General features: G+C 41.4%; 1 protein-coding gene across 1 annotated transcript in view; it reads left to right on the top strand.

Annotated features, from left to right (window-relative positions):
- Nucleotides 1-5,441: 5,441 nt before the first annotated feature.
- The window catches only part of neurl1b (neuralized E3 ubiquitin protein ligase 1B), a 51,938-nt gene continuing 34,047 nt past the window's right edge, over nt 5,442-23,332 (top strand). Inside the window, exon 1 of the mRNA XM_061686406.1 lies at nt 5,442-5,686. Coding sequence (XP_061542390.1) covers nt 5,590-5,686 — 97 coding nt within the window. The 5' untranslated portion in view covers nt 5,442-5,589. The remainder of the gene's footprint in view (nt 5,687-23,332) is intronic.

Genomic DNA, 23,332 nt, shown 5'->3' with positions numbered 1-23,332 from the left:
GACAATATTTTAGCATTTGTACAGAAACAATTGTGTTCCAAACCATACACTTTGAGACCCATTTTCAAATTATTGCATTTTTTTCAGCCATTGTCACATAAACAAACAGCCATAGGTACTCAGATTTTATTGCTTTTCCACTTACAAACTCTCGTGAGTCTTGAGTAGTTCATATTTGTTGACCTCAATGGACCTTGAAACTGGATTATATCTGTCACACACTGAGGCGAGGACACATGGAATATCTTGACCAAGAAGATTTAGTCCACACATTGATGTCATGGAGTAATACTCACCTGCAGTAAATCTGTAAGCAGATTACTACTGGGACAGGAAGGCTTCCTGCTTGTTGTAACCCACGCATTTGCTGACATTTTTTTTTAAATACCTGGTACAACTGAAGGCACATATATTTAGACAAATACAATGATAATAGTTTTAATTCAAGAGTTGATATCGAGCCATTTTCCATGGTCGTCTTGATGGTAACCAAAATCACTAGGAACACAATTAAGCTTAAGCATGTCAAATCAGAATCACAATCATCTTTATTTGCCAAGTGTGTCAGAAACACACAAGGAGTTTGTCTCTGGTAATTGGAGCCGCTCTCGTAACAACAGACAGCCCCTGTGACAAAAAAACTAAATTGTCATTGGGGCGGATGTGAGTATAATGAGACTAAGCGGTATGGAAAATACAGCAAATTATGACAGCTTTAAATGTCTGAGACAACTTTAAAAAGAAATTAGTTGGTTCCAACATTCAAAAATGGATTGCATGAAGTAAAAACCTTTAGGTAAAACTGAAATGTTTATTTGCTTTAAGTAATAAAGCCAAAGTAATTATTTTCATTTAGGACCACTTTAAATAATTGGTTTGCTGCATCTAAAGCAATAAACAAATTCATGTTGCTCTAAATGAATTATTTACACGAGGCAAAGCTAAATCATTAAGTGTGACGGATTACTAAAATATTTTTGGTTATCCAGTGTTTATTTTCCCCCCCCCCTTGTACATGAATGCAAGCAATCATTGCTTGTATTCATGTATGGAGCTGTGCCTTATACCAAGACACATTTTTCCTGAGAGAACGAGAAACCTTGAACCTTGAAAGACAGTAGCGCACACACGCACGCACACAGCACATGCACATGCTGTGTATAAAAGATTGGACAATTTCCTGACGTGTTTCGCCAACGATGATAAAAGCTTTCTTTTCGCAACATTCTGAAGCAAAAGAAAGAAGACAAGCTGCTGCAATTGCGTGACAAGGGGCTAAGATAAGGCCAGATCTTTAAGTTGATAGCCCAACACATGAACAGACCAGTAGAGCGTCACAACATTACGTACGGTTGCAGAGAAACAGGTCGTCATTGACCTGTTTATAGAAAACAGCGTCTGTAGTCAGATGTTTATATACACATACTGTTCCATTATTCATCAACTCTACCATTGTATATATGTATTTGAAGTTGCGCAGCTCTGCTTCACCTCACAATGTGCACCTAAATGACAAAAGAATGACGTCAATCAGAACCCAGCATCTATTCCGCAGGCGGTCAACCTGTCGTAGACCCCACCGAGAGCCTTGCTTGCACCTGCGACCCGAAAGACAAGCTTGTATTTTTCCACTGCAGGCCACGGGCCAAGAGGTTGCGTTCACAAGCAGCAGTGCGATCCTAACCCTAACCCATTCAAGGAATGTCTGGCATCTTCTGCACGGTGCGGCGGAGAGCTGATTGATGTACTGTATACCACAGGCTGCAGGCTAAAACAATTTTTAGTAATGTTTTGCACATTTGAAATGTTTCCTTTAGATCAATAGACTAATTCATTTATTGCATTGATTTCTAAATACACTCAAGTCTGCTCAGGTAGCAAAAAAGAGCTCGTCTGTTCAGTTTTTTTCTTCCTTGAATCGTCATTGACAGCTTTTACAAAACCATAACACCATTAAGTCTGGCTCACTTTTTTTTCTTCTTCACAGTATAGTACCACACCTTTCCAAGCATAAATCTCGTTTCACACGTTTGAGTGAACGCACCAGATGTCCTGAATCCACACTGTAAAGCATGTCAGTCTGCGGTGGTAAAAGGCTTCTTTGACCGAAGCGACCCACATAACTGATGAGAAAGTGTTCCGCTTGATTATGGTACACTGACCAAGACTTCAAAATAATCACTCTATAAGACCCTTTCTCGTTACATTTAATTTTGTGTACTTTTCATTCATTTATCTACTTTTGTATTTATTTTATTGTGGCCCAATTGATGACAATTTTTACATTCAGTCTATTTGATTATGTCACTATTGTTGTAGTGGTTAGCTTGCCCGACTTGGGTTCAGCTCCTACTCAGTGACGATGTAAGAGTGAAAATGAATGGTCGTCTGCCCTGCGACTTGTCCAGGGTCTAGTTTGCCTTTTGCCCAAAGTCAGCTGGGATAGGTTCCAGCTCACTGTGACCCTGATCAGGATTATAGAAAATAGATACAGTACATGGATAGATATTTGAATGGATCATCACTTTAGAAACACAATATCCCACCGTAAGCTTGGCAAAGGAACTTATGAGATGTAACATACTAGAACAAGGATGGGCAACTGGCATGTGGCCCGCGCCCACACTGGCCGCTCGATTAACTTTGGAACATTATAAAAATGCTCCAACATACATAAATCTGTTTTAAGTTGTAGTTACACCGTTCACCAGTAGACGGCAAAAATAAACACTTCAGCAGGTTCATTAAAGAAGACGAATATAGAGATCCACCATTACCGTAATGTAAAAACAACAACAAAATCCCTTTTCAGATCCAATATATTTGCATTTTTCCATGATATAGTGTACAAAAAAAAAAAGCAATGATGCAACAGCATTGTGGCAATATTAAAAATGACTAAGTATTTAATCTTGATCTGCAACCATCCCTATGTTGCTTACACACCCTAGGTAGTGTATTTGTATTTGCTATGATATCATGTGATGTTTTAACCAAATTTCTAGTCCTCAAATCACTCCTTTCTTTCTTAGTTCCAATTCCAATTTATTATTTAGTCAGTTGTTATTGAGTTCATACTGCTTGCCCTATTTTGGTAAAAAAATAAATCAAATCTTTTTACAATGATAGATAGATGGATAGATTGATCATTCAGTGAGGGAAAAGATGTGCCTGCCGTAACTGCCCCCGTAACTTTGTGACCTTATACTGAAAAGAAAAAAAAAAAAAAAAGATACAGACTACATTTCCTGATAAACGAGTTGTGCAGGTGACTAATGTTGTTGAATCAGGTGAGTGGTTATCTTTGATGGCTGGCCACATGATGATTGGAACACAAACACGCACACAGGCACTTACACGCAAACACGCACAGTTCTTTGGGTTGCGGGCGCCATCTTCTGGAAACCATGGTGCATTACAGCAATAAACAGTATTACACATTGTGTCCTTCAGTGGCAGATTAGCTTCACAAATCACTAAAATTATGCATTTATGAATAGGGATTTTGATTGTTGTTGATGTAAATGGCCTTGATGAACCCTGAGCTACTATTGGTCATCCCTCTTTGAATCTGATCAAACTGCTGCTGACCTTTGACCCGGAATGTTAATCAGTAACACTGCTCTTAACGGAAATGTCACCTGAGCCATTCTGATACAGGATTGACTTGCTTCCTGAAATATCAAAGCAAATGAATGATATCATATGGGGACTACAAACCCTCAAAAAGGTGTGAATGTAGGTTACATTTTAGTATAGGTTTACACAGTTTGCAGGATGTATACATGTTTACTATTTGCCACAAACCTCATGGGGATTGAATATCCACTCAGTCATAGCTATTCATTTGAATATAAATGTGAAACTGAACCATGTTGAACTTGAAGTACCATGTTGAACTGTGCGAAGTACCATCCTGTTTCAAACGCTCCACCATCATTCTAGTCCCCAAGAAACCTACAATCTCGGGTCTATATGACTACAAGCCTGTCACCTTGACATCTGTGGTCATGGAATCATTTGAACGTCTCGTTCTGGGCCAGCTCAAGAGCGTCACAGGTCCCCCGCTGGACCCCCTGCAGTTTGCCTACCGAGCGAACAGGTCTGCGGATGATGCAGTCAACATGGGACTGCAGTTCATCCAAGAACACCTCGACAGTGCAGGGACCTACGCGAGGATCCTGTTCGTGGACTTCAGCTCAGCGTTCAACACCATCATCCCTGAACTCCTTTTCTCCAAGCTTCTCCAGCGCAGCGTCTCACCTGCCATCTGCCAGTGGATTTATAGATTCCTGAAGGGCAGGACACAGCAGGTGAGGCCACCTCATCCACACGCAACATCAGCACTGGGGTGCCCCAAGGTTGTGTTCTCTCTCCGCTGCTCTTTCTTCCATCACAGTCTGGTTTGGTGCTGCTACAAAAAAGGACAAACTCCGACTGGAACGGACAATCAAAACTGCTGAAAGGATTGTCGGTACACCCCTACCCACCCTTGAGGGCTTGCACGCTGCCAGAACTAAGACAAGGGCGTGCAAAATCCTCTCTGACCCTCCACATCCCGGTCACCAGCTCTTCCAGCTCCTTCCCTCAGGTAGGCGCTACCGATCAATGCAAACTAGAACTAGCAACTCCTTAAACACCTAACCTACAATTCCATTGCAACATGCTGGCAATTGTTTTGTCTTTTTGTCTTGAATTTGTTGTCACATTTCTGTCGGGCCAATATATATTATATTACTCGTGCACTCACTGTAGTAGTCTCACCACGCTGCACTATTTGCATATCTGTTGCTGACCAATACTGGCCACTCATGCCAGAGTAGCATCTGCTCCATTTGCTCACTGACTGAGGACTATCTGCAATATTTGCACAATCAACATTGTCCCAGACTATCGTACTACTCGCCTGAAGTCTTGGCGCCCTTTGCACAGTGGTCATTGCACCTGGACTATTGTAATATTAGTCATTCAAACTGCTCTAAGTGCTAGAGGACTCTGCATCTTTTTTCACAATTGTCAAAAAAAAATAAAAAAAAAATTATACCGGCATTACCAGATATCTAGCAACCCTTTATTGCTCAGTGACTGTTTTTCTCAATGTCTTTATGTCTCAAAAGTGTTCTCTGTCAAATGACTGTCTGTTGTCGTACGAGAGCGGCTCCATCCACCGGAGACAAATTCCCTGTGTGTTTTTTGGACATACTTGGCAAATAAAGATGATTCTGATTCTGGTTTGGTTAAAATATCTGATTTGAATATTCAATGCACCACTGAAGCATAGATTTACACACTACAACAACACTGCAGAACAACTACAGAAACCTGTCATGTCTTGTCTTTTTTTTTCAACGGTCCACACACACCCATGGAACATGCCCACACAAATAACTTGCCAACTTATCCTCTTTCATTGGCTTTCATTGGTCAGAAAAAGATAACAGAGCACACATGCTCATGTTTACATATCTTCAAATTTCAGGCGGGATTTGGTATTTGGGCAGAATAACGGTTACAGTAGCAAACTCACACTTCTTCTGAGCAGTCTAGCAGAGAAAACGTGCCTTCACACATTTGGTGGAAGAATTCTGAATGAGTCACAAGATGGAAAAGAAACAGCCTTCACTTTTTCAGCGTATCAGTCTGTTGTTTTCAAACAGAGGGAAGGAGCAGAGATGCAGAGAAGATGGTAGGTCAGCTTTTTTCTATTTGTACGTGAAATGATTCGTCATCCTAATAGTGCTGAAGATATTTTGACCCATAACTAAATGGAGTGATGGACAGTAACTGTGTATCAATACATGCAAGTCATAACCTTACTTTGTATGTCTTAGCTTTACTTTGTGTATAAAGCACTGGTTGTATTGCGTATATCCTCACAAGGGTCGCGGGCCTGCTGGAGCCTATCCCAGCTATCATCGGGCAGGAGGCGGGCTACACCCTGAACTGGTTGCCAGCCAATTGCAGGGCATACAAACAAACAACCATTCGCACTCACATTCACACCTACGGGCAATTTAGAGTATTCAATTAACCTACCATGCATGTTTTTGGGACGTGGGAGGAAACCGGAGTGCCCGGAGAAAACCCACGCCGGCACGGGGAGAACAGGCAAACTCCACACAGGCAGGGTCGGGGATTGAATCCCGCTCCTCAGAACTGTGAGGCCGACGCTCTAACCAGTCGGCCAAAGTGCCGCCCCTGTACAACCCGACTGAAAAAAAATGCAATCTTTGAAAGGGGAAGTAAAAATAAACAAATGAGATAATGCAGTTGCACAAGTTTGTAAAACCTCTTATAACTGTAACAGTAGTGTGGCTGTATTCATCATTAACAAATCACTTTTTCACAGTCAACAAACTTTGAACATGGCAGTCAGCACACACCTGGCTTGTGCTGTAAGATGTGATGACAAAAATGGCAGGAAACGCCTACTACAACATGTGGACTTTCTTTGGGTTTAATCAGAGGCACTTAAAATGGTGGCCGGTGTGTGCTTACTCCCATTTAACATGAGTTTAAACGTGATTGGTTTAACTGGATCACAGCCACAACCCCATTTACTGTATAAGATGGTGTGCACATTTCCTCAAATTTCCTTCACTTTTTAAAAATATTTGTGTTTTTCTTCAATTGAGTTGTACAGGCAAACTTTTTTTTTAATATCACAAAAACCTTGGCATTTGAAGAGGGGTTGGTAGACTTTTTATATGGATTGTATGTCACTTTTCTTTCTCTTCCTAAGTGCTATTTTAATATCAAGCTTTAGTCACTTCCAACTAAAAACCTGCCCAACAGTTGAACTACTGGTCAAATACGATGCTAGAAATGTTTTGATAGCTTCCCAAAATATCAAGACTCCAACAAAATTATGAACAGTCTGTAACAGCTTTATGGTGAGTTAGGAATTTTTGCAACCATTGTTAGAAATGATGCCCAATTCCAATTCTCAGTCAAACTGTATCTAATCCTGGCCATGTTCTGAAGAGTAGCAGTCGTATCACAATTAAACATTGTTATTATTAGTCAAGGACATACAGGAAATGCCTGTCCTTCAGCTGTGGTTGGTTGGAGTGTTGTGTGGGTGAGAGAGGTTTACAAAGATGAAGTCATCGTTTTCCCAGACCCCAGCAGGGCAGGGTGATGGGAACAAGACAGAAACCTAGAAGCAGAAGGAGAACAAAGGAAATGTAGAAGAAGTCTTTGAAGTAAAGTCTGGGGAGGATCCTCCCGCACTTTGTATAGCATGTATATATTCATCTACATTTCCTATTCTGAATGCACTAGAATTGTATGGGTAAAAGTAACCATCAATTAATCCAGGAGGGTCCAGAGTTCAGCCAGCGGGCCAGTTTTTAGCAGCCCAAAGCATACATATACATATTAGAAAAACATTTGACACGGTCCCAATACAATTTCAAACAGACACGCACACGTGACAGCCACATCTCCCATGCAGTGGGGGTTCTAGACCAATTTTACTGGGGTGGGTGTCCATCGTAATGTTAGAGTTTTTATGTGTTTCCCCATAATAAGTGTTGTCCGTGTTTTCATTTTTGTTAGGTTGTTGTACCATAACTGTAGGTTGGGCTCTGTGTAGTAACTCCTTGCTTGTTTTCCTTGTGCGTAGTTAGTGTGACAAGCTGCTAATGCTGTCTTACTACAGTACTTTGTACTAACTGTATAGAGAGGGGGTCACAGGGGGGGTCCAGGCACAGTGTTGGGGGCACTGGCCCGCCCTATAATCGCCACTGCTCCCATGGCTGGAACTCCTACTGATGAGTCAGTTTTATGGACAGCGTTTCTAGATATGGAACAATGCAAAGAAACTGTTACAACTCTTAAAATAGTAACAACATTTCTCTTCATAAAAAAAGTTAAACAGCTTCAGAAGAAAATGGTTTGCTCCACTTTTGCTCTTGATCAAGGTCCCATTTGTGAACTTACCCCATTAATGACCCTTAAAAACCACTGCTTTAAAGATTTTCAGGTTACTACAGATTGCTCGTTTTGGTTTTCTGAATGTGGAAATTGTGTGAAGTAATTCAGCTGCTGCTCAGTGCAGGGCCGGATCTATTGTATTCTAGTGGGATACAGGCACATATAGACATAGACAACCATTTGCTTTCACATTCACACGGTTACTGAGTGCGAAATGAACCTACGCTGGCCGCATCAAAGTCTCTCAGAGAATCTCTCTGTGAATGATCTGCACTCCATTTTCGTGCCCTGTTACTGCCCAGAAAATGTGCCGATCAATTCCACGCTATCGACTTAACAATCAGTGTAGCGATTACCTTGTCTATTGCGTGTCCTGAAATGTAAAAGAGTAGACAATTAAATAGTGTTTCTGAAGTAACACAACCAATATAAAGTGGTAATAAATTAAATGGCCTGATGGGATTTTAAAACACAGATCGTGTAAGAATAAGGTCTATTCAGGTCATCTCAACTTGAAATGCATTGAGACTCATATCATAAGCTATCCTTGTGCGCGTACCACTATGCAACACAGGGCTGTACTGTTCCACTGTGTTGCTAAATCTGCCAATGGAGCCATGTGCTGCGGAACGCAGCCATGGTGGGAATACATTTGGGTTCAGATGATTGCAGTTAGAATATCCTGCATTGTTCACTGACAGTGCACATGGATTATTCAGTCAGACACTTATAAAGACAACTGCTGCCTATTTGGCCTCGAGCAACAGGTTATGTCAGTAACGCAGAACAGTTGTGCAGTATAAGAGGGCCTGGGAGATTAGTGCAATCTATGATGTCTTTGTGTACACTGTACGTCAGAACTCAGCCTTTCATTGTACCATCCTAAATGGACTACTTGAGCATTGAGAGATGAGTGTCAAATTTAATTCGAGTCTTGTTGCGTAAGGTTCCATCATTGTGGCTGCTTCGCTTGTTGTTGTCAAAGGCTGCTTAGCTCGACTTGTGTTTGGGTGATGCAACACCGCTAAGAGTGGTACGTGTGTGTGTACATTTACATGTCATGAAGCTCTTTGGGTGGCAGTTACACAGTCAACATGGTCGTAACAGGAGTAATATGAATGTGTGTGTGAAGCAGGGTACACACACAACAATTTTTTTCTGAAACAAATTTTAAAATGTGAGAGGTGGGGGGAAATGGGCAGGTGTGTGCTTACCGCTCTTACAATGTGTGATGTACTTGAGATAACCAACACAGCACACCACACACACACAATGACAATTGCATGTTTCTACTCCCAAAACCAGATGTAGTACCAAGAGTGAACTATGAGAGGCAGCATAGTGGCACTGTGCTGCCAGACTGCTAAGAAATACAAAGAAGAAAGAGTAGTATTAGAAAAAAAAATATAGAAGAAACTAGGCCTAATTTTCTGTTAACGAGATTGCGGTTCTTGTGGGGATTGACTTGTGAGAAACTGTTCCACTATTTATGTCCGACAATGACGCAGACATCTTTCGCTTCCTTGTTGACTGTTAGTCCATTTCACGTCACCATTAAACAAAATTAAACAAGTTTAACAGTTATGATTGTCAGCATCAAATGTTTCAGGGAGATCAGGGAGGAAAATGTGTTCTTATAGAGGCATCTGAAAAAGGGGCCTTGGGTGACTTTGATCCCAAGGAAGAGAAAATGCCCAAATTTGGTCTGATTATTGGTATGCGTTTGTAGCCCACTTTCAAGAGGGACAAAATTAATCTTTTTGGTCCATTCCACACTCGGTCAAACAACAAATGATTATAACAGGTTCTAACTGATTAGAGATTTGGTTTCTCTCGGAGGTCTTCTGTTACTTTAAGAAAATGTCTTTGCCCACCATTTCATACTATATATATATATATATATATATATATATATATATATACAAAAATGAACATAATTTGAGCGTCATATTTGCTTTTCATTGTGTTCGCTAGTTTACAGGCTACTACGTGTTCATTGGGAAACAGTGTCACTGTGATTCTGGCCCATGAATTCCTGCTTCTGCATTTTATATATATAAATATAAAAAAACATATCCACTTTGCCACTCCGCGATAAAATTTTTTGCTTGAGGTGGACTAATAATTGCTTCTCATGTGTATTGAACACAGACACCTCGCTGAAATCAGCAAGTGGTGGGTTTGCATAGCAAACTAGCAGCCTTGGCCTCAAGCGTGTGTAAATATTGTATTCACCTGCTCAATATGCAAGTCTATCCTGAAATATAACAAAAGCACAATTGCTATCTATCTGAAAAGGCTAACACAAACACTATATGATGTCATGACACTAACACTATGTGATGAACAAATTTAAATCCTCACGTCAGCCATCAGCAAATTCACCAAACGCCCGTGTATAACATTAAAAAGACAGACTATTACACAACAAAACGGAGACAAGCCATGGTCGATCGCTACCCTCTTCATTGTAAAAATAATTGCATATGTGTGTACTGTACATATTGCATATTAGTAATTTGTTTTCTACTGATTACAGTCATAGGAAATTAAACTCAATTTGTACAGCTTGCACTTGTATTTCAGCTTCACAGTACCTGTATTGCTTTTCTTGGTACTGTAAATTCTTTGGCTTGTGTCCACACTTGCAAACAGGTGAACAGAGACTGAGCTTGCTAAATGTGTGGAAGTGCGTGGGAAAATGCTATTATACACACAGAGGAACAATTGCTGGCAAAGGCAGCTTGAGAGAGAACGACTTTCACTGTCCAGCTATGTGCAAATGTCTATTTTTAAGTTAAGGCCTGAAACTTTGAGTAAAAAAAACCAAGAAGCTTTCACCAAATCAACAAGAACTTTGGTCTCTGTCTGCATCAAATATCCTCAGAGACATTAGATACACTTTAGGACAGGAAGTTCTCATATTTACGAGCCCTTAAAATAGCCTCGTCACCCGGCACTCTCAGTATATCGGTGTCTTGTCCAAAGCGGGGGCCCCTGCAGAGGTTTCTCACACGTGTCACACGCCAATGTCATGACAAGAGAGCAACGGGGGAGTTGGGAAGAGGACTCAGGAATGGGAAGGAGGTGGGAACAACTTTGAAGGAAAGGGAGTGAAAATAATGAGCAAGATAAAGAAAAGCTTACACAACCATGTAGCGAGCACTGTAGCGAGATGAGTTCTGGATGTTGGTTGGGAACAGGAAAAGGATCCCAGATGGAAGGAAGCACTCATCAGTATAGATGACCTCAAGGTGAACGGGATATTTTTGAAACTGACACCATATCCCCCTTCTCAACTCTTTGAGTCATGCACCAGGGTTACGCAATTGCGTGTTTAAGATGCCCATTTTTGTAATATACTGTATTCCGTTGACGATAGTTTGACTTAGGCTACAAGACTTACGTGTACCTGTTTCTGGATCTGCTTGCTTACCTGCTGGAGCAGTGGAGCTGCATAGTGTACATTGTAACGTCACAAATAAGTGTCCAGCTCAGTTTACAAGGTTCCCATTGGCTCATACCATTCTGTGACAGAGTATCTTTGATGTCTGGTATGTGGTGCTGATACGCCGACGGAGCCTTCAGATAGTGGATAGCTGATAGCAAGCAACAGACCTGCACATATAGCGACACCTCTTGCCTGTATCTTTTACGTTAAAACTTGACAGCACTGGGCAAAAGTTTTAGGCTACCATCACATTTGTACTTTTAGCAAAGTTTAATGAGCATATCTAAGATTACTTCAGTCTTATTACAAATACATTTAGAACAAAGACAAAAATGAGGAATACAATAAAGTGACAAGTACTTAGTGTGACCTCATCTTGAACGACACATTTGTTTATCACATTTAAGTTATGAAAAAAAAAAAAAAAATTATTACTACCACAGCCAAAATTTCAACCATCCATCCATTTTCTATAACGCCTATCTTCATTAATCTCATGGGTGAGCTGGAGCCTATTCCGGCTCACGTATAGACAGACAACCATTCACACTCACATTCACGCCTATGGACAATTTAGAGTCTTCAATGAATCTAACATGCACGTTTTGGGAATGTGAAAGGTGGCTGGAGTATCCGGAGAAAACTACAGTACAAGTACAGAGAGAACATGCAAATGTCACACAGGAAAGCGTGGTTTTAAACCCCCAACCTCAGAACTGTGCAGCAGATGTACTAACCACTCATATATGTTTTCTATCTACTGTAATATCAAGCCATCAATATACCAATTGTCCTCATTAAGGTCTTTGGTGAGCCGGAGCCTATCCCAGTTGTCTGTGTGTGACTGGCTAGGTAATCCCTGGACTGGTCACCTGCCAGTTGTAAATCACATATTCACAAAAAATCATTAAACATCAATTAACCAACCAATGTGTATGTTATTGGAATATGGGAGGAAGCAGGAGTACCCAGATAAAACCAACAGAATCACAGGGACAACGTGAACTCTGCACATGAGGCCCTAAAACCAAGACCCCTGCCAACATGCTGGTTATTATGCATCCATTAAATTTTTTTTTTTTTTTTTTTTAATCCATGCCTGTCATGCACATGAGTGTCACTCGGGGAGGACTGTGGAGGGTGCTCCGGGAATATGGGGGTCCCCTAATAAGGTCTGTTCGGTCCCTGTAGGACCGGTGTCAAAGTTTGGTCCACATTCGGGGCAATAAGTCAAACATGTTTCCAGTGAGAATTGGACTCCGCCAAGGCTGCCCTTTGTCACCGATTCTGTTCATTACCTTTATGGACAGAATTTCTATGTGCAGCCGAGGTGTTTGAGAGGGTCCAGTTTGGTGGCCTCAGCATTGCTTCTCTGCTTTTTGCAGATGATGTGGTTCTGATGGCTTCATCAAGCCGTGATCTTCAACTCTCGCTGGAGGGGTTCGCAGCCGATTGTGAAGCAGCTGGGAGGAAAATCGGCACCTGCAAATCTGAGGCCATGGTCCTCAGTCGGAAAATGGTGGCGTGCCCTTTCCAGGTCAGGGAAGAGATCCTTCCCCAAGTGGAGAAGTTCAAGTATGTTGGGGTTTTGTTCACCAGTGAGGAAAGAATGGAGCAGGAGATCTGCAGACGGATTGGTGCGTTGTCTGCAGTGATGCAGACTCAGTAACAGTCTGTCGTGTTGAAGAAAGAGCTGAGCCAAAAGGCAAAGGTCTCTATTTACTGGTCGATCTATGTTCCTACCCTCACCTATGGTCACGAGCTGTGGGCTCATGACCGAAAGAACAAGATCGCCGATAAAAGCGGCCAAAATGAGTTTCCTCCGCTTTCCATTAGAAATAGGGTGAGAAGCTTGGTCATCCGGGAGGGGCTCAGAGTCAAGCCACTGCTCTTCCGCATTGAGAGGAGCCAGATGAGGTAGATCTGGCATCTGGTTAGGATGCTCCCCGGACGCCTCGCTGTTGAGGTGTTCTGAGCATGCCCCAACGGGAGGAGGCCCAGGATAAGCTGAAGAGACTACGTTTCCTGGCTGGCCTGGGAACGCCTCGGGATCCCCGCGGAAGAGCTGACTGGAGTGGCTGGAGAGAGGGAAGTCTGGGTTTCCCTGCTTAAGCTGCTGCCCCCGCAACCCAACCTCGGATAAGTGGAATAAATTGGATGGATGGATGGATGGATGTTATCTACACTGGAAATGTGTGTTTTCCTGATCCTGAATTGTCAAAGACACTCATAGACTCATTGGAGCACATCAACCCCTGCAGAGTACAGAAAAAACAAAAGTGCTAATGGGATTCACAAGTGAGGGTGGTGCCAGAGGGGAGCCAGTTTTCTATTCAAGTTTCCCAAGCAGTCGGCACGTTTTGCCTCATAGCCCCTTCAAATAAGCCATAAGATCGCCAAATTTGATAAAAACATTTTCTGCCCCCTTTGAAGAAATCAGCACTCGTGTTCATTTTGTTCTACTTCAAAGTGGGTCAGCCAAAAACAGGCTATCTCACACGGAAAAACAAAGCGAGCCTTTACTGTTTATTCTTCTTCGCTTTAGGCTCATCTGCCGCTGCTACAGGGCTGCACGTTGTCAAAAGTCATGAGAGCTGCTTTTCCATGTAAAACAATCATGCATACTTTTCTTTTTAAAAAATTGCCACAGGAACACACCCAAGTGCTGTTGTCCCCTCATGTCCTGAAGCTTCCTTCCGTGAACAGAATGCCCTCACCAATGATAATAATAATATGGTCAGAAGACTGGGATTGTTGAGCCATAAAGGTAATCCGTCCAGCACAGGGGACGAGGGCATCAGCTTCAAACAGCTCCATGGGAACGGTGTCCCTGGAGACATCAACGTCGAACAGGACCTCCTATGTCGCGCCCACATGTAGTCTAATCAGCAGGGAGGTGGCCGACATGCCGCAGCTCAGAGCTCTGACCACACAGCAACATTTTCATTAAAAAAAAAAAAACGCTTAAGTACATACCAGAAAAACTATAGTCCTCTCTCATCCTGGTCATGTCAGGTGCAACTGCCATAGAAGTGTTGAAACAGTTCATAATGTTAGGTTATCATTGGAAGCTTGTTCAAGTTCTTTAGCATGGTGTCCTCTTTCAAGGCAAATGACTCTTCATTACTGAACCTTTCTGCTGACGGCTAGATTGTGTAGACAGTTGACAAACTTTACAAGCTTTAAAAGGGGGACTTACCGTAAATTGTTTTAAAATTAGAACAATTTCCAAGTCAACTCGTGTAGAGGGACGGATAGCCTTTGGGGCTTCCACTGTAGTAGTTTTTCATATTTTCCAAAGATGCTTTTGGATTAGACTGTAGACGAGGGGTGCCTAATAGGCTGGCCCGTGCCACTCCCAGCCCACTGGCCGCCTGTTTGTGCCCCCCCTGAAACTGCTATGGGAGTTTGCATGATCAGACGAGATCGGCCATGAGCCACTTTGTTTCGCACAGCACAGTGTAGTGTGCAGTCATCCAGCCCATTCAATGTGGATGTGAGGCTTGGAGTGCACAAGAAGCACGCCTACTGCGTGGCAGGTGTGCCTGAATTGAAAAATGTTTTCTTCCACTTTGTGTTTTGTTTTGGTCAGCCCATATAGGTACAGTACAGTCCAGGGGTCGGGGTCCGGAAGCTAAGAGAACCACGAAAGCCACACATTTTAAAATGTATTTCAGTGATAGCCGTATAATATTTTTTAACATTGAATATAAGTTGTATTCACTGGCTTGACCGTTTCATCGATGAAATTTTATCATTGCATAATAGACACACCGTAGCAGCTGCTCTCGCCACAAAGGCGAATTCCTCTGTCCATCCGTGTTGAAATGTGCGTTTTTTTTCTTTTCGCCATCTTCTTCATCAAAACCTACCTGACTATTTGACTAAAAGGAGGGTAGTTCATTTCTTGAACTCATGACCTAGGTAGGCTACCACATTATCAAAACAATATATATAAAGTTTTGGTGTCTGACCCGAGAACAGCTGGCATTGGTCCTCATTGCGGTAGAAAACGGATGGATGGATTAACATGCGGCACGGTTTTCCTGGCATCAATGAGACATGCCCAAAGCGTCTGAGAGCTGAGAGGTGGCCCTCATTGTTCAAGTTTTGAAACCTGATTTTCTGTACTTCGCAATTTTTTTTATTCATACAAATTTGGTAGGCTTGTTAACATTAATCTTCTATGTGGTGTGTCGAATTTACTTGCCATTTTTTGAGCCCTCTTAGTGCCACTTTAATACAGGAAGTGCGCTGTTAAATGTGTAAATGCTGCTGATTGTACTTGTATTTGATTATTGTTTTTACTTATCTTATATTTATCTTATGTTTATGTTTCATTATTCTAGCTCTCCTAGGACACCACACAAACATACACAGACGCGCGCACACGCACACACACACACACACATACACACGCACACATACACACAAATGCAATGACACACATTTGAATTGTGATATTATTTCCTTATTTCCATATTTCCTTCTCTCTTGTGGTTACTTGGTTCATCTTTAAAAAGAAAAATGTTTTTTACCCCCATCCTGATAAATTTGTGTTTGATTCATGACAGAGGTCATGTTTTCTTTTATTCAACTATTTATTTTAATTCATGTCAAAATGAAAATGACATTTTATTTTAATTATTTCTCTTGTCAGTTTGGATGAAAAGTACATTTTTATTTTTTAATTTACAGTAATATCACATGTGGTCTGACCAACCTCAATAAATGGACCCTTTGACACACTGAAAATAAAAACAAATAATAATCCCTTTAAGATTTGCATTGGAGTACCCCTGCTGTAGAGCAGTAAAACTCTCTTCTAAACCTGTGGATCCACCTGTTGCCATTAATACAACAGAATAAAAATTTTGTGACCAACTAAACAGGCCCAGATTTCACACTGAGTGAGTAAAGTGAGAGGAAATTGTCATTATAAATATTTTTGTGACATTTTTGTTTGGTGGTGCGTCGTGACATTTTCTAAATGTAAAATACACAGTTTGTCTTGCCTCAATTAAGGTTGGTAAACATTGCTCAAGAGAACAAACACCAATTAGTAGCCTTTCTTCCAGTCTTTTAATTAGTGGCACAGAGGTAGGATGTAAACTAGAGGTGAAAGAGAAATTCTGGTAGAAGCTAGAAGAATTAATTGTAAGCATCCCAGACAGAGAGAGAGAGAGAGTCGTGATTGGTACAGGTTGTAATGGACATGTTGGTAAAGGAAACAGGGGTGTTGAAGAAGTGATAGTTAAGCTTGGCATCCAGGAAAGGATCTTGGAGAAGGTTGATAGATGTAGTGAGGGAAAACATGAGGGCAGTTGGTGTTAGAGAGGAGGATGCAGGAGATAGGCTGACATGGAAAAGGATGACACGCGGTGGCGACCCCTAACGGGACAAGCCGAAAGGAAAAGAAGATCTTCATTATTATGATCATTCCTAATAATGATATACTTTTAGAGGCACGGTGGATGACTGGTTAGCACATCTGCCATTATCATTATTAGATGTGCTTTAAAGGACTTCAAAATTAACCAGTGTAACAAACATCTGATTTTAGATGGTCAGACATGAATGATGTTGCAGCATTGTATTTTATTTATTACACTTATATCTACTAGTAATAAGCAATGATACACAACAATTGCGTTCAAAAGCATAGGCATAGATCACCTGCTGCTTCTCCCTTCTATGGTAGGTGCACATTTGTCCAATGGGTCGTAAACAGAATAAACAGAACATTTAACAGGAAGACCTCCATTGAGGTTACCACTCGTCCATGCCAGTCACAAGTTATGTAACGTGGGATCTAGGGATGCCAGCTACAGTATATGCTTGGCCATTCAATGGGCCGATGCTTAATGGTCCATATAGCACATGACAGCTGCTGGCTGCTCTTGAACTTCTCTCATTTAGGGGGACACGTTGCAATTTTTCTTTGAACAAGTGATTACCACAAGCAGGCCCGGATGTCTTGCCTAGCTCCTTTCGAGTGACCACACAAGGTTAATAATAGCAGAGGTATTTCAGCTCACGACACCAAGCGCTCATTGGGGCGCAAAGCTCCCTCTGGTCAAGGTCAGCCATAGTTACTTCTCAACAAATACTCCTGTTTGCATTATTGTTTTGTGAACCGTGTAGATCAGGGGTTCTCAAATACAAATCTTAAAGGGCCACAAATATTTGTTCTTTCTAAAGAGTTCATTTATTGAGGTTGGCCAGGCTACATGTAATAATACGTGAATATTCTAAATAAAACGACTTTTTCATTCAAAACAACAACAAAAATACAAACTACGTAAAACAAAATGTCAGAACATGTTTCTTTTTTACGGAGCCCCAGACATGACGTAAAAAAAAAATACTAATTCGTGCGCACAAGCCACTAATTTGTGCACACAAGCTACTAATTTGTATGCACAAACTACTACTTCGTGCGCACAAAATAGTTACAGCGTGCGCACGAAGAAGCCGTAGCTCCGTACTGGACTGGAGGGTAGCCTAATCGAGCGCACTTTTACGGACTTGTTACAAACGACGCACCCGAAACTACAAGACACATGCGATGACTTCAGGGTAAGTTTATTTTCTTATCATGTTCTAGTCAATATCTTATTATTCTACATTTAGGCAATTACTTGACTGGGTCTATGTTTGCTTCTTTGTTACAACGAGTAGTAGACTACTCTTTGTGTGTTTGTTGGAACTGCAACTCTGCCTCGACTTCCAACTTCGAAAGAGCGTGCGCTCGATTTCCTTACCCTCCTGTCCAGTATGGACTTCGTGTACACCCTGTAACTATTTCGTGAGCACAAAGTGGTAGTTCGTGCGCACAATGTAGTACTTCGTGCGCACGTTGTAGTTTATTATAGTAGTTTGTGCACACAAAGTAGTTGTAGCACAGGAAATAGTTCATTAACTGTCTCAGCATTCACAGTTTTTGGCACAGCTATGGTCTCCATAAACCTAGTGGAGGTACTCTCATTTATGTACCTTTTCTTAATAGACAAAGAGGTTGTCTGAACTTTTGGAAGAATCTGGAATTCAAAGAATACACAAAAATGGTCAGAAATAGCCATATCCTTAATGTCAATTAGAATTTCAACATCCTTAGAGATGACCAGGTCTAAGATGTGACCTTGAGTGCGGGTTGTACTCTTAATATGTTGAGAGAGGTCAAATGTGTCTTGTATAGCAGAGAGTTCTTTAGATTTGTTTTTTATGTTATTGTCAACATGAATGTTAAAGTCTCCCGTTATGACAAAATAGTTGGAGTCAGGACAAAAAAAACTAACTCCATAAAGTCCTCCATAAATTTTCTATTGCATCTTGGAGGCCTATAAATTATTAAAACAATAACCTTTGCGTCACCTTTAACTAAAAACAGAAATATTCAAAAGAGCTAAAATCACCCAGTATAAAAGAACATTTTAGACATAAAAGAGGAGAAACCAAAGCATGAAGCTTTTTTTCACCCCAGTGACTTTTCCCTGGAATTAAGACCTTTGTGTATTCACATCCCAGGAACACTTCAGAAAGTTAAAAAAAAAAAAAAACATAAAACATTCAGGTACAAGAAAAAACCCTGCTGGGGGAGCAGCACTTTCTAGAGGCCCATGAACATTTGATTTTAGTGATGCGGATAATTCCGATTGGATGACTGCAGCATTTATTTTTCAGTCGCCACTTTTCGAAAAGTCTACAGCTGTTCTTGTTCTCACTACTGTTTTGATGTGAATTTTTTTTGCATCATGCTATGAGACTGAGACAAAAAGCTACCACAGATGTGGACAGACTATAAGATTCAGGCGCTGTTGTTGGTGCAGACTGAAGTTTTGGAGTCCAACAGAAGGAATTTTTGTTTATGTTCATACTTCACAATGAACAAAATCAGCAAAATGAGTGTCTGATCTATCCCAGCATTCCTGCCTAATGCGGCTTAAAGACCCTGAGAGACCCTAAAAAGACCCTAAAGATCTATGTAGCATTGAATTGTACACATAACTGTTTTTCTAACCATTTCAGTTTTCCAATTTTTTTGGGGCATGAATAAAACGGTGTTCAGTGACACACTTTGGCTTGGGCATGCGCAATTACAAGTTAGAATTAGTTAGAATTACTTGACCCATTTCTACAAACAATAGCATGCAGTTAGCTCGCTAGCTATGCCTACCACAAAAAAAGGCCAAACATGCCTTGGATGCCAAAATTTACAGAACAGCTCAGTGTTGCTATTGAAATGCCTTAGCGAGGAGGTGACACTGCGGACGAGCTCGCCGCCCCTCTGTCGGCTGAGAGGAGCCCTGGAAGCCTGTTAGCTCGTGACATAGCTCGTGAAAATTGGTGTAATTTATTATCAATCAAAACTTATATTTGCATTGTTGTTTTAATTATGTAATTGGTTTTGGATAGGCATCACGGTGGACGACTGGTTAGAGCGTCAGCCTCACAGTTCTGAGGTCCCGGGTTCAATCCCCGGCCCCGACTGTGAGGAGTTTGCATGTTCTCCCCGTGCCTACGTGGGTTTTCTCCGGGCACTCCGGTTTCCTCCCACATCCCAAAAACATGCATAAATTGGAGACTCTAAATTGCCCGTAGGTGTGACTGTGAGTGCGAATGGTTGTTTGTTTGTATGTGCTCTGCGATTGGCTGGCAACCAGTTCAGGGTGTACCCCGCCTCCTGTCCGATGACAGCTGGGATAGGCTCCAGCACGCCTGCGACGCTAGTGAGGAGAAGCGGCTCAGAAAATTAATGGATGGATGGATGGTTTTGGATAACTTTGAATTTTTTTTTCTACACCACCTACATTTTAGTAGCAGTATAGTAGTAGTCAATGTTCTAGAAACTTGGGCTGCTCTGGGAATGCAAAACAACAATGGGCCACAGAAACATTTTGTCCTAAGAACTAATGTACCTGAAACTAATTTTTCCTGTGTTTTGTTGTTTGTTTTTTTGCTGGAAAAGGGGTTATAGATTCAACTGGAAGTTGAAAGGTTTTGAATTGCTCTCCTCAGCAATTTCCCCAAACTACTCAAGTTTCCTTAATGAGATTTTGGATTGGTTTCCCCTCAAGAAACTTAAAGTGAAGCCATTTGGAAGTTAGCATTTCAGAGCCGGGGGGCAAAATTCTGTCAAGCTTCGAATAGCTTGCGAAGTCGTTCCCTTCGTGTCATAAATTCTAATGATGTTAACATGCCTATTTGGGAGCTTCTTAACTATGTTGTTTCATACGTCAAGTATTCATCGTGTTCCCAACATACAGTATATGGCTTAAGATATTTTATGACGGTGCTAAAATTGAAATGCTGCAGATAAACCTCAAGGCATCCATCTTTTTTAATGTTGGGACCACAAAACATGAATGATGCTTTTGGTATAACAACGTCAGCATAAAGCATGTATCCACCTCACTTAATTTGGCTTCATTTTCCTCCTGTCTTTACAGGGCAGAGTATTTTTATCTGTTTTGAAATGGTGATAAAAAATGCAGAGCGTAACCTTATAAATGTTAATGTTTCACCAGAAGAGTTTTTTTCTGGGTTGTGTGTTGCCCATTATGGGGAGTCATGTTAAAGACAAAGCTTGACATGTGCAGGATTTTCCGGTTCTTTTGCCAGGAGACTAGAAACCACTCAGTACTGCGATTAGTGACAACAGCAGATTCGGGTAATTTCCGCTGCATTAAGCATGCCGCTGTGTAAGCACTTTGGAGTGCAAAAAAAAAAAATTTGACCTGTTGGGAAGCAATGTTATTCTAATTGCGAAATGTCCTCTTGATTTCCTGAGTAGACCAAACAAAATTGAGAGTATTTTAATAACTTTATAGATAGTTTTATCAATAATATTTTTAAAATATTCTCAAATTATAATGACATTTTTTAAATGTTTACCAGCATATATTCATGTCTTATTATTGTATATTATTATTTAGAAAAATATATGTACTGTATAAGTTTGTATTATTTATGCATTTAATTTATACAGTTAAACAAATAACAGGTGGAATCAAGTTTAGTTAAGCTTGTGATCCTCATTTTAAACACATTATATTAAGTTGTCATTTACTTTATTTGAGATGGTATTTCATTGCTTGTAATTATCTACAGCTTTCTGTGTACACAGAAAAAAATGTCATGAACGTCTATGGATGAATTTAGATTTTGTACTTGCATCTGCAGCCACTGTGCACAATGTTAGAAGAAGAAGGTGACTGTGTTGTTCAAGCTAGACTGAGAGTATTTCCTGCTTCTCCATCAGTGGTGCATCCGCTCCTCAGCTTGCAGAACACTGAGACAATAGAACAGATGGAGGAAGAGCACCGTCCATGCATCTGGTTTAAATGCATTGATGGGCCATTTTTAGCACATCTCCCACTGACACAGAGGCCTAAAACAACATTGAAGAAAAGCCTTGCTGCAGTTCTGTATTCCAGAACCAGAAAATCACTCTTCTCTAAGTTTTTCTAACTAAGCTCTATAAGCACACAGGATGTTCAGATGGAACCTTGTTGAATTTCCTGTGGGACTAATGAAGGATTGTTCCTCTTTTCTTTTTGAATGCCTGATTGCTCTCACTGTATTTCAGTCGTGGGGGTCATGTTAAGTTAGTAACAACACGCTTTTAGACACATCTCATGAAAACTTGGAGGTTCCGAACACCCCAGTAAATCATTAAATACTTCCATAAATCCGACTTGTATGACTTCCTTAAAATTAATCAACCTAGTGAATGGGTTGTGTTCAGTTCCCAACTATATTATACTGATGTGCTCGCTTGACATCATCCATCGTTCCATGGATTCAACCATACATCCATCCATGTATCCATTCATTTTCTTCCGCTTATCCGGGGTCCGGTCGTGGGGTGCAGCAGCTTCACAAGGAAGCCCAGACTTCCCTCTCCCAGTCCCTTCGTCCAGCTCTTCCTTGGGGATCCTAAGGCATTCTCAGGCCACCCAAGAGACGTAATATCCCCAGCGTGTCCTGGGTCTTTCCCGGGGCCTCCTCCCGGTGGGACGTGCCTGGACATCTCACCAGGAGGCATCCAGGGGGAATCCTTATTCTGAGCCACCTCATATGGCTCCTCCCGATGCAGAGGAGCAGCAGCTCGACTCTGAGCCCCTCCTGAATGACCGAGCCTCTCACCCTATCTCCGTTCAGTGTGAGAAACAAAATTGTTAGCTTTGGATTGCCATATGTGTGCTCTGTGAGTTGGAATTTTACAAGACTCTTTGAATGTAGGCCTGTTTTACTGATCGTCTGGCACAGAACCACTTAGGAAAACACAAGTTATCACACTCAAACACGCACACTTTCTCACCACTAACATTGACATATTTTCACTAATGTCAACATATTTTCAGCATTCAACAGTCTCGTAGACGACTATTTAATCCATGTGGTTGGAGTCAGAGCAACACAGCAGTCATTACATTCTCATCAACACTTGTGTGTATGTGCTGAGGGAGTGAAGCATCATGGGAATCAGCACTTGTTTCTGTGGCTCTGCAGTGTTTACAGACAAGGCTTGATTGCAGAGCCCATTGCAGGCTCCATATTCACTTCCTGTGTTGATCCCCTTTGCCGTAACAGCTCCTTTTTCCATCTGATGCTGTGACCAGGGCGTGGGGGCTGGGAGATTCCAGTTCTGCTCCGCTTCGACCCAAACACCATTCAAGCAAAGGTTCATATAAGGAGCCACCATATCCTGCTAAAACAAACAGCGCTGACGAGGTAGAAACAAATGCTTTTGTTTTTGAGATATATTTAGATTCAAGTTGCCTTTACCCAAATGGCATTTCTTACAGGTCGTGTTTGTCCTCGAGGAGAATAAGACCACTGTGACCATGTTGGCGTCAACTGAAACTGACAGGGCTTTTCCTTCATTGTGCAAGTATAAATATACTGCATATGTGCAATGGAAAACAACATTTTCCCCAA

This window comes from Phycodurus eques, chromosome 9 (assembly GCF_024500275.1).
Source record: "Phycodurus eques isolate BA_2022a chromosome 9, UOR_Pequ_1.1, whole genome shotgun sequence".
NCBI lineage: Eukaryota > Metazoa > Chordata > Actinopteri > Syngnathiformes > Syngnathidae > Phycodurus > Phycodurus eques.
This window is presented reverse-complemented; position numbering and strand designations above follow the sequence as displayed.